At 45.0% G+C, this 10,984-nt stretch overlaps 1 protein-coding gene across 1 annotated transcript in view; it reads left to right on the top strand.

Moving 5' to 3' along the window:
* The window catches only part of LOC106806306 (CAD protein-like), a 46,631-nt gene that overhangs the window by 13,709 nt on the left and 21,938 nt on the right, over nt 1-10,984 (top strand). Inside the window, exons 4-12 of the mRNA XM_014808192.1 lie at nt 1,173-1,417; nt 2,111-2,120; nt 3,291-3,422; nt 3,803-4,036; nt 4,544-4,575; nt 4,866-5,202; nt 8,669-8,806; nt 9,417-9,506; nt 10,619-10,887. Of these exons, the coding sequence (XP_014663678.1) occupies nt 1,173-1,417; nt 2,111-2,120; nt 3,291-3,422; nt 3,803-4,036; nt 4,544-4,575; nt 4,866-5,202; nt 8,669-8,806; nt 9,417-9,506; nt 10,619-10,887 (1,487 nt within the window). The remainder of the gene's footprint in view (nt 1-1,172; nt 1,418-2,110; nt 2,121-3,290; nt 3,423-3,802; nt 4,037-4,543; nt 4,576-4,865; nt 5,203-8,668; nt 8,807-9,416; nt 9,507-10,618; nt 10,888-10,984) is intronic.

Raw genomic sequence — 10,984 nt, 5'->3', positions numbered from 1 at the left:
AAACGACATTATAAGACATTATGAACGAATGTTTTTTATTTACTCATATTTTATATACATATATACAAAAGAATATAATAGAATAAAGAAACATTATTCTTATAACTATGATTAAATCAACAGTGCGAATTATGCACAGGCGGATTTTGATAACAAAAGGGATACATTTAAAAATGATATGCTTTTTATTATCTCGGCGATGCAAATAAAATAAAATTATCCACATCGTTTCTTTTAAGTCTTTTGCATATTATTATTATATTGTTGTGTTTTTCTCTTCTCTTCCCGTTATCGTCTGCTGTTCCGTCGGTAGTTCAAAGCTGCCTGTCACGAAAAGTTCAAGGACAAACAAGCAGGCCAAAAGAATAAGCAGAGCGCCAATTTCTACTCTGCCTGCTCATAGACTGGTTCCTGCTCCTCGGCTGCAAGCTGCCACGCCTCTGTTTCACCGTGTTAGTCGCTGCGCCGCCCATCTTTTCACCCACGTGATTCTCTAGCTGCTAGCAAAGATCGCATATAAGATCATTGCTGCTAGTAATTCCAGTAATTCCCGCTGCCTGGCTATTGCGTAATCATGTCGCACTAGTGGCATATGCGCTGTTTATGCAGCGTCGTGCGTGCAATGAGATTGCGTTGTACATAAACTTATGAGTTTGTAGAGACTAGAGGACTTACATCTCCATCCCTGCTGCTATCGCCGAAGCTCTGCATTTTTATTCGAGTGCTTTGAATTTCAACTGTGCATTTTCTAAAATCAACTCGCATTTTGCGAGTATGCGAGTGTTAAATTTCGAACCCTGATCTCGTGGCAACTTTCATAACGATCCCAACGAACATTCCTTTGAGAAGGTTCCTGATACCATCCCTGTGCATTCCACTGTTTCGGCGTGTATGTGAACACATTTGGGACTAACAGGGTTTACTAGAATCCCACCACTCCACCACAGAGTCACCGCAGTAGACGTTAGATGAGCGCTGTCGCTCTGCGGCACTTGTTACTTAAATAAATTGCAATATCTTCAAAAATTTCGAGCTTATTAGGAAATGTCAGCAAATGTATTTTATATCGCACAGAATTCATAGCTTCGAGGGCGCTTTGCCCCCCCCCAGACCCCCACCTAACCTAATTTGTTTTCAGTCCCCACTTAATTTTGTTAACACCCGTGTCTCAGGACCTGAGCGAGCCGACAGACCAGCGCATCTTCGTTCTGGCGGCGGCGCTGAAGGCCGGCTACACGATCGATCGGCTCTACGAGCTGACGAAGATCGACCGCTGGTTCCTGCACAAGTTCCGCAACATCGTCGACTACTACGAGCGGCTGGAGTACTACCGCGGCACCGAGCTGCCGCGAGACGTGCTGCTCGACGCGAAGAGGCTCGGCTTCTCCGATCGACAGATCGCTTACTGCGTGCAGAGGTGAGCAGCGATGAGGGGTCCGGTGAGTAGCAGTGGGGTTCGTGTGGGAGTGTGTGCGTGCGTGCGTGCGTGCATGCCGTTTGTGTGTGTGTGTGTGACAGTGTGTGTGTGTGGGGGGGGGGTGTGCGTGCGTGCGTGCGTGCGTGCGTGCGTGCGTGCGTGCGTGCTTGTGGGTGTGTTGCGTGCGTGTGTGCGTGTGTGTGTGTGTGTGTGTGTGTGTGTGTGTGTGGTGGGTGGGTGTAGGTGTGCGTGCGTGCGTGTGTATGTGTGTGTGTGTGTGGGTGTGCGTGTGTGCGTGCGTGCGTGCGTGTGGATGCGTGCGTGCGTGTACATGTGTCTTTGTTACTTTATTTGCCGTTGTTGCAGTGCACTCTATGTTCAACTTGTTTCTAAAATTGTGTCACTTTGCCACAAGTTGTATCAAGCTGATTATAGATCACCTGAAAAGATTCTGTACACGGGGCAATCGTGATACTATTAGAGGCGACTGTTTGGAACCAGATTGTAATTGTATATTCCGTAGTGATGTCCCGGTGATCGATTATAATCGAAAGTCAGTCGTTTGCAGCAACCGACTAAGCGCTCGATTATAAAAATAAATAATCGATTATAAAAAAATATAAATAAATTTTAATTTGCAAACATTGATGAAATGACTGGTTACTTTTTGCTGACATTTTGGTTACTTTACAGCTTGGAAACAGTAAATCTAACCTAGACCAAACATAAGGATATATAATACTGTTACATAGCTTTTAGAATAATGTATTATTTAAAAAAAATGTATTACATGCAGTGTTTCCCCTGTATTGACACGACCGAGGCGGCCGTCTCGCTCAAATTTCACCCACCACGCAGAAATTTATCCAAAAACACCACCTCGCTGACGAAAATCACTGTTCTTCCATCAATAAACTACACTTTATTGACAGCGTTCGAAATTAGTGCTGACCCGGAGGCCGGAGGCCACCAAGTTTTTGCTTCGCCCACAATATCTCTACGAAACTGCCGATCCTCCTGACCGCGGCACTTTTTCCCCTCATATTACGCTGAAATACTAAGGTTATCGCAACGGCAGTTCAAACGGGAACTTGTAAACGGGAGCGCATTCTAATACGCTCCGTTCCTGAACGTAGGCGGGATATTCAAAACATCTAGAGCCGAGGGCATGAACTCCCTCAACGCATGATTTGCCACACAAAACCTCGTGACAGTCTAAGAAATCGATTGCGGCCTGTAGCGTAGCCCAGTGTTTTTATGACCGCATAACAATAAGTTCATATGTCGCAGGGGTTATTGTGGGGAGTGAGGGCACGACCAGTGAGACCTGACACGCACGTAATCAAAGCTGTTAACTGAATCCGGCACTTTTCTTTACGTAGATGGTCGACTATTTTTATTCAGTTAGACATCTAGAAATCTTAAACTGTATATATACTTCAAGATAGCAGTGTATTCAAGAGGCACTTGTAACTTTACTGATATGTGGCAGTATTGATCTATGCATAGGGGTACCGACGACTGGGGAGGAGAAAAACGAAAGTAAAACCTTTCCCAGAAGCTTGTTTGTTCCTTTTGACAACTTGAAACAGTGATTCAAGTTTCAGTAACAATTTTTTGACTGAGAATTTTTGGTTTACTTGGCTAGTTAGGAAATAAGAAAATTGTAGAAATCGGAATGTTTGGAATATTAAAACTTTGATTATCTGTCTTGCAAGTCGATTAGGTAACTGAACCAGACAACTTGCCAATTTCCTCAGTTGTTTGTTGACAGTGAATTTTTTGTTAGGTGTGCAACGTGTTAATGTTGATTGATGTTTAATGACATTTAATTTTAATGTTGATTAACACTAATTGATTGTATTGGTTTCAGGCTATCAAAGCCTTGAAGGAGGAGAACATAGAGACTGTACTCATCAATCCCAATATCGCCACGGTACAGACGTCAAAGGGACTCGCGGACCGTGTCTACTTCCTGCCAATTATTCCAGACTATGTTACAGAGGTATCATTCGTCACATTGTCTGCTAAGTTTTGATTTGCTCAGTAGAGTAGTTATATTTGCTTTTCCACATATGCTACATGTTATGCTGAAATGTCACCGCCGATTTTTACGCGTAAATTAGCTAGTCCTGCCATTTGCTTTGTCACAAATCTGTTCTGTCTGCCCAACTTGTTTTCATTATAGACACATATCGTGGCCGAAAAGAATCTCTAGTAGGCTAGCAAACAACTATTGATTTGTATCTTGTTTCTACTGCATATTGGGTCCTTTCTGTGCAGCCACTTACAGTGCAAGGAATGATAGTATGCACGACAGCAGTAAGTAATAAACAGGAATGACGACAACGCCCCCTCCCCCCTAATCGCGCTGCATCCCTGCAGGTGATCCGCACGGAGCGGCCGGACGGCGTGCTGCTGTCGTTTGGCGGCCAGACGGCGCTCAACTGTGGCGTGAGTCTGTGGCGCAGCGGCGTCTTCGACAAGTACAACGTGCGCGTGCTCGGCACGCCCATCTCGTCCGTCGTCGACACCGAGGACAGGAAGGTGTTCGCGACGCGCATGGAGGAGATAGGAGAGCACGTCGCGCCGAGCGAGGCGGCACACTCCATCGGCGAGGTACGTGCGTCCACGCTCTTCCGCGTGCGTGCGGATGCACCCGTATGTTGGGGGCGTGGCTCGAGGCTTGTGCAAAGTGTGGTCGCGCGAGGCATGTGTGCGGAAGTGTGGTCGAAGCCGTATGGTGTGGTCGTGGCTCGAGGCGTGTGTGTGGAAGTGCGGTCAAACTCGTATGTTGTGGTCGCTCGAGGCGTGTGTGTGGAAGTGCGGTCAAACTCGTATATTGTGGTCGCTCGAGGCGTGTGTGCGGAAGTGCGGTCAAACTCGTATGGTGTGGTCGTGGCTCGAGGCGTGTGTGCGGAAGTGCGGTCAAACCCGTATGTTGTGGTCGCTCGAGGCGTGTGTGCGGAAGTGCGGTCAACAGCTACACATCTTGGAGAAGTTGTCATGTACCAAAACCTCTAAGGCCACAATTTTAACATACTTGCACCTCTCAGCAGATGAGTGTGGTAAAAACAAAAACACAAACCTTTGTCTTTGTGCCATATGCAACTTCTACTCTTACAGAGCTATTCAATCATCCAGACACGGAGATACATGTATTGCGACAACTGCCCTTTTCTAATTATAAGTGCTAGAACTAACTAACAATTAAAATGTCTCCACTGCAGCAAGCTTTCACGTGTCAGTTCCTGTGATGAAGTTTCATAATCAAACTCTGAACTACAGCATGGATGCAATACCATCCATTCTCAGACAACCAAGTCTACATAGATACACTTGATGCGTCTCGGTCCTGTTTTCAAACATTTATCCTGTTATTCATACGCTGTTCTCATTTAAGTTCCTACACTAATGCAACGTTGCCCGTACTATATAACATCTGCAGTTTTCCCAACACGCACGCCAGTCCACCTAACGGCCAGTGCGCGCAGTCTCCAGCCGAGTGGCTACCAGCGAGTCCTCACAGACCCATCCTACTGCTGCTCCCAATACCATTCCACTACCCTCTGATCGCAACTACGGCGTCCGCCGCACGAGCACCGACAGCCACCGATGGACCTCTGTCGAGTCGCGCGCATCTGGGCGTGCCGACTCGTTGCGGCGACTTGTCGGCGCAATACTGTCCACGGTCGGCGACGCGCTCGCTGCACGAGTGGCTGAGCGGCGAGGGCGTGCCCGCCATCTACGGTGAGTTTCGAGAACTAAACGTGGAGATTCTTATGGTGCAGGCGCTCGATATTGCCATTGGGACGCCTTTCCAGCAAATTCGTTTCCAATTCGTTTTTTCGTGTAAAGTGTCCTTCACGCCAACTGAGAATGCTTTTTTCTTTTTTTAATATCTTGGAGCAATGGCATAGCCAACAAAGAGCTGTGCCTATTCGCCAGCTTGGGTCCTCAATGTTTGGAAGATTTGAGCAAATATTTACGATGAATGCCTATCGAGGGTGCTGGGAAACTATGCCTCGTAAATGCAGTTAGTTGAACTGTCAATTAAGCTATCCGTGCTTTAATTAGGAGTAAATGATTTCGACCACAAAATACAGATTCAGATTGAGGCACCGTCATATTACATTATCCTCTACATTACATGGTGCATGCATCAAATAACAATGAGATATCGCAGGGTAATGACGGTCACTATAGCCCCACGGCCACGCCACCTGCCAAGTGGTGCCATTGGTCAGTGCGGAAACGCGCTCGAGACTCTACATGCCGGTTCTTTTCCAACTGATCTAAACGAACTGGACATCTGTATAACAGCACGTCAACTCAGGAATCGACACGAGGCTCTCAACTAAGAAGAACACAGGTAACCATCTGGAAAGATGTGGGGAAGGCCACATGCTGAATCTTTCCAGTTCACGACCTAACGTTATAAATCTAGTCAAGGAGTCCGATCCACGTATAGTCAACATCAATTCATGACATCAAAGAGTATATATAATTTCATATTATATTATGGCTATTTATATTAATTTATAATGTATTTGCAATGCCACCATATCTAGGAAGCAGTGCTACAACCAACCAGGAACTCGCAGAATTGTCGCCTTGACTGCGGACTCAAGTTTAATCAGATACGCGCCTGTCACCACGGGCGAAGGTGACAGGGTGCTTGGAATCCACTGCGAAGCAACGGGAGACTGGTCCCTGCGCGTGTCAGCGTCACTAGTTGTGTACGGTGTGTCATACGTGCTTGTTTTGCGTTAGTAGGGCTGCATATGTGCACAGATTTTGTGTGAGTTTGTGGTTGCAGAACACGTCAGTTTTGTGTTTAAAAATTCACGCAGGTCCCTGCATTGACACAGCGAGGCGGGCCGCCTCACTCAAATCTTCAGCCCGCACACAGAAATTGTGTCCTTACCTGCTCGCTGACGAAATCACTGTCTTCCATAGAACAGTTCTTAGAATCATCAAATGCACGATTTTTCAAATTAACAGACGGGACGCCCTCGGACCCTACTGGCCCCTCGCTGTTGCTAGTCCTCGCAATCGCAAACACACGCAAAAAAAGTACCACTTCAACGACCTTTGGCCAGGGAAACACACTTATTACGTCGGTGCATGTCCTGTGTGTCGTGGTATGTCTGTGCCTACCGTAAGTTGTCAGTACTGGTTTTCATACATGTTGTGTGAAGACATGGGATTGTCTAACGCTTAGTCAACACCCAGGCTCATTTCAACACAATCATTTATTTTCGAATAGATGGCTTATTATAAGCATGGACAGCTGAGATCCGACTCATGTTGTCACCATTACAATCACGGATTATAGAAAAGAGAATGGCAAACGCCAGCATCGTATCTGACTCGGTCCCAGTGCTTTCATTAGCAGCTGGGCATCGTTAAGAAGGGTAAGACAAAGAGGTCAGTGTCCCCATGTACTACGTGTTATAAGCAAAGGAATCTTATAAATGGCAGAAAGCAAGTGTGATCCAGTGATGATTCCGCAGGGTAGCCGGTCACTATAAGGCCCACGGTCAGCCGCCACCTGCACAGTGGTGCACGGTCATGGCGGAAGGCGCTGTTGAGCCTACATGGCCGAGTCTTTTTCCATTTTTGTCACTTTAATGATATTTAATGTAAAAGATTATATTTGTTTAATATATTCTGCAATAATTTAATATTTTGAAATTAATATAAAATCAAAATAAATGAAATGATATATTACATATATTAGTGAGCTCATAATTAACACATTTTAACTGTCGTACATGAGGTGTGTTTGTCCTGTTAGCTACGCAATCGCAGCCACAACCACCGTGCACGCACCAGGCACGACGTGCTTTCATCACCACCAGAACCAGGCTTTGCTGTTAATGCCGAAACCCTGCCCGCGGACTGGAGCCTCTCTTCACTACTGCTAACCGACCAACAATAGGGCATAGCCACAGAAGAAACCGTCTCAGGAAAGATGTGTGCATTGTATAAAAATTCACATCGCGTGAGGGGAGGATGCCGTAGAATAAGCAGTCATTCGACATAGCTATTATTATGGATCAAATTATGCTATATATATCATGTACCAATATTGTACATCAACCCTGAATTGCACTCGACTCGCCCGAACGAATTTTTTTATATCGAGCTGCATACTTCATGTGCAATTCAAGATTATTCATGGAGGATCAGAGTGCAATATTAGTTGGCTATACACTTGCGACGGAAAATGGGCCTTTGAAATCCTGACGAGGTCCCGGAATCCGAAAATGATGTCACTAACGCGTACGTGTCTTTCAGCGTGCAATTTCACACCGGAACATGGCCGACCGAGGGACCTCGAAGACCTCTTCAACTGTCTTCCCTGGACGCGTGCGCGATTGAAGGCGGCGAAGAGCGATAGCCACGCACGACTCGCCGGCACTCAATCAGCCACGCTGCCCCACGGGCGCGTCTGAAACAAGCAGAAGCTACGCAAGTGTTGACCTAGTTCGGGAGGCCTTCATCGCGCAGCGCGGAGAGTTTGACTACTACCGGCAGCCAGGTAACGTGACTATTGATTAAAGAGTTTTCCGGCTTTTTGAAAGGAGTGCATGCGGTGCATGGACTTAGTGGGTCAAGCCAACCGGGACCTAGAGAAATTGTTGTTATCTTTTACTTGAATGCTATCCTGTTGCCTTTCGCCTTGTTTAACGCATATTTCCAAGAATAAAACTTGTCTAAAATAAATCAAGGGTATCGTAATTTACACTATTTTTGTACGTAGTAGGTGGGAGAGGGTTATATAATGTCTACCCACCAGTACATACAAAATAGCTTTGTAAGGAATAATACATCACGCACCGCTGTCTTATTGGGGAGAATGTGTGTCGCGTACCAAAACCAGGTCACTGCAGCTTTTATTTAACCTTGTGATCTTTATCATATTTATCTTCCGCTCTATAACTCGGCCGCTAATTGACCTAGCCCGACCAAACTTCGTATACTTACATGTCTTGGGGAGAACACGGGGGATACATGTATTTGGCGACAACTAGCTGCCCTTTCTAGTTATTATTTATTATTATTATTTATTATTGAAAATTGTTGATTGCTTTTTCACTGGCTAATGAATGTAAGTGTTTTCATGTTTTATGCAGGCACATCAGGGTTTACCGTTTTAGTTCCCTGTAACGATGCTGCTGCCAACTGCATGCTTTCTCCTGACTGTGTCATGTCGGTTAGCTGATTACTCAATTTGCATCTTAGATTGGTAGCAGCATGAAGAGTGTTGGTGAGGTCATGGCCATTGGCCGCAAATTTGAGGAGGCGATGCAAAAGGCACTGCGCATGGTCGATGAGGGTACATTTGGCTTTGACCCCTACAAGGCCAAGGTCAGCGATAAGGTAAGTTGTCGTTTGGATATTATTGAATTTTTAATGTTACGATACAATGTTACATATTTTCATGCAAGGCTAAATAGTCGAAGCAGTAGTAGCCTTTGCAGCAGCAGCAGCAATAGTAGAGGTAATATTAGTAGTGATTGTATTGGTAGTAGTAATTGCAGCAGCAGCAGCAGTAGCAGCTGCCACTGCCATCGTATCAAAGTCTTTCATGCAACAAAGCGAGGAATTAGAAGAACATCGTGAAAGCGAAAGTGATATCACCTCTCCTGTCAATAGTAATCGCACCCAATGCCCATGCAATTAATACTGTCAAATAGAGATATCTAATCTAGTGCATGATGCTGACCATCGGAGAGAACGATTAGGGAACGACTAATTTATATACACATGTGCAGTGTAGTGTGGGTTGTAAGATATGAAAAGCCTCTTGTGAATAAGAGCTATATTGAGAAATATTTGGCTGATATGTAATGAGAGAGTTGGGCAGTCCATCCTACCCTACATTACAACTTGTAAATGTCCTCTACTCCCCTTTCTACAATTCCTGGTTTCTAGGGCTAGGTTCCTGGCTTTTAACTAAAAAATTCCTTAAAGTCTGTGCTAATTATAGATGCAAGCAGGGGACTTTGCCAATGCTGCTGATGCGAATCGTTGTCATGGTAACAGCAGCGGCACAGCCGTTGTTGTGGATGACACGCAGGTATTGTCCGATGCGAGAATTTTTCACGAGCATGCGATATTTTCCATGGTTTCCTACTTACTCTATACCTTTCATGTGTCCATTCCCTGCATCTAGTGAATCTAGCTTTTACCATAAAGCATATATATAGTGTAATCACGTTGAACTATAACTTAATAATTTCTTATTTTAAAATCACGTTTAATATGTCTCCGTGGCTATTCCAAATGAGCCAGTTCACAGATTCGCCACTAATCAGCATCTCAATATACCTGTGCTTTGCGCAGCTAGTGCGCATTTATTTATGTAGGGGTTGCATTGCTTTATTAGCTGTCAGTTTTTTGGTGGTTATTAAAGATTGGCTGGCTATGTGCCACAGCTGTAGGCTCAGAGGTGCAGGGTCAATATCATGGTGTGATATCAGGGTTCGATGGGTCTTGGGAAACTTGGAAAGTTCTGGAGTTTTAAAAAGCTATTTACCGGGTTGGGAAAGTATGCTACTGCCCTAGTATATTCTGGAAAATAAGGCTATTATTGTGTTTGGTAGTAGAAAGTCCTCAAAATTGAGCATAAGTCTGTTTTGTCTGTGAAGCAATAAAATGACTTCATGAAAGAGTTTGTTCACTAATAATTTATTGCCTAATACGAGGTACAGAGATTGTATTCGGCTAATGTATTGCCCTAACTGATTCTGAGGGATTTGTTATGTAACTGCATGACAACAGCATAACTGGAATGTGGCCGGACTACATTACAGATGTGTGATTAACTCTGTATTGCAATTTTAAATTGCACATCAATGCAGACTTATAAGCTATGTTTTGTATTTATTATAGTACATGTTTGTGGGTGCATACACGTGTGTGGGTGCATACACGTGTGCATGTGTATATATATATATATACATACTGATACATATGTTGTAGAAACTACACAGTTGAAAGTCTTCCTTTACACCGAGTGCAGTGAGTGTTCACTAACATTTAAGGCACTGCGTTTTTTGCACTAGCATGCCGATCCTTTCGAATTGTAAAAAATTAACGATCTTTTATCAACGTGGCTCGCCCCAGTTTCACTTACCGCTGGGACATTGCTGTAACATTGCTGTGAACGCGAGCGTGTTACTGTTGCAGTACTACATCATTGAGGTGAATGCGCGGCTGTCGCGCAGTTCTGCACTGGCCAGCAAGGCTACCGGCTACCCGCTAGCCTACATCGCGGCGAAGCTTGCCCTCGGCACGCCGCTGCCCGCACTCAAGAACTCCATCACCGGCTCGACTACAGCCTGCTTTGAGCCGAGCCTCGACTACTGCGTCGTGAAGCTGCCGCGATGGGACCTCAGCAAGTTCCAGCGCGTCAGCAGCAAGGTGGGTGTGCGGCGACATCTATTGGCGACTGCGGAGTTTTTCCTCCGATATCGATTTCATTGTATTTATTTGATTTTATTCTTTTTTTTGGGTTTTATTGGATTTTGCTATGTATATATTTATTGTTGGTTA

The sequence above is a fragment of the Priapulus caudatus genome, unplaced genomic scaffold (assembly GCF_000485595.1).
Source record: "Priapulus caudatus unplaced genomic scaffold, Priapulus_caudatus-5.0.1 Scaffold153, whole genome shotgun sequence".
NCBI lineage: Eukaryota > Metazoa > Priapulida > Priapulimorpha > Priapulimorphida > Priapulidae > Priapulus > Priapulus caudatus.
Note: the sequence above shows the minus strand (reverse complement) of the source record. Positions and strands in the feature narration are given on the sequence as shown.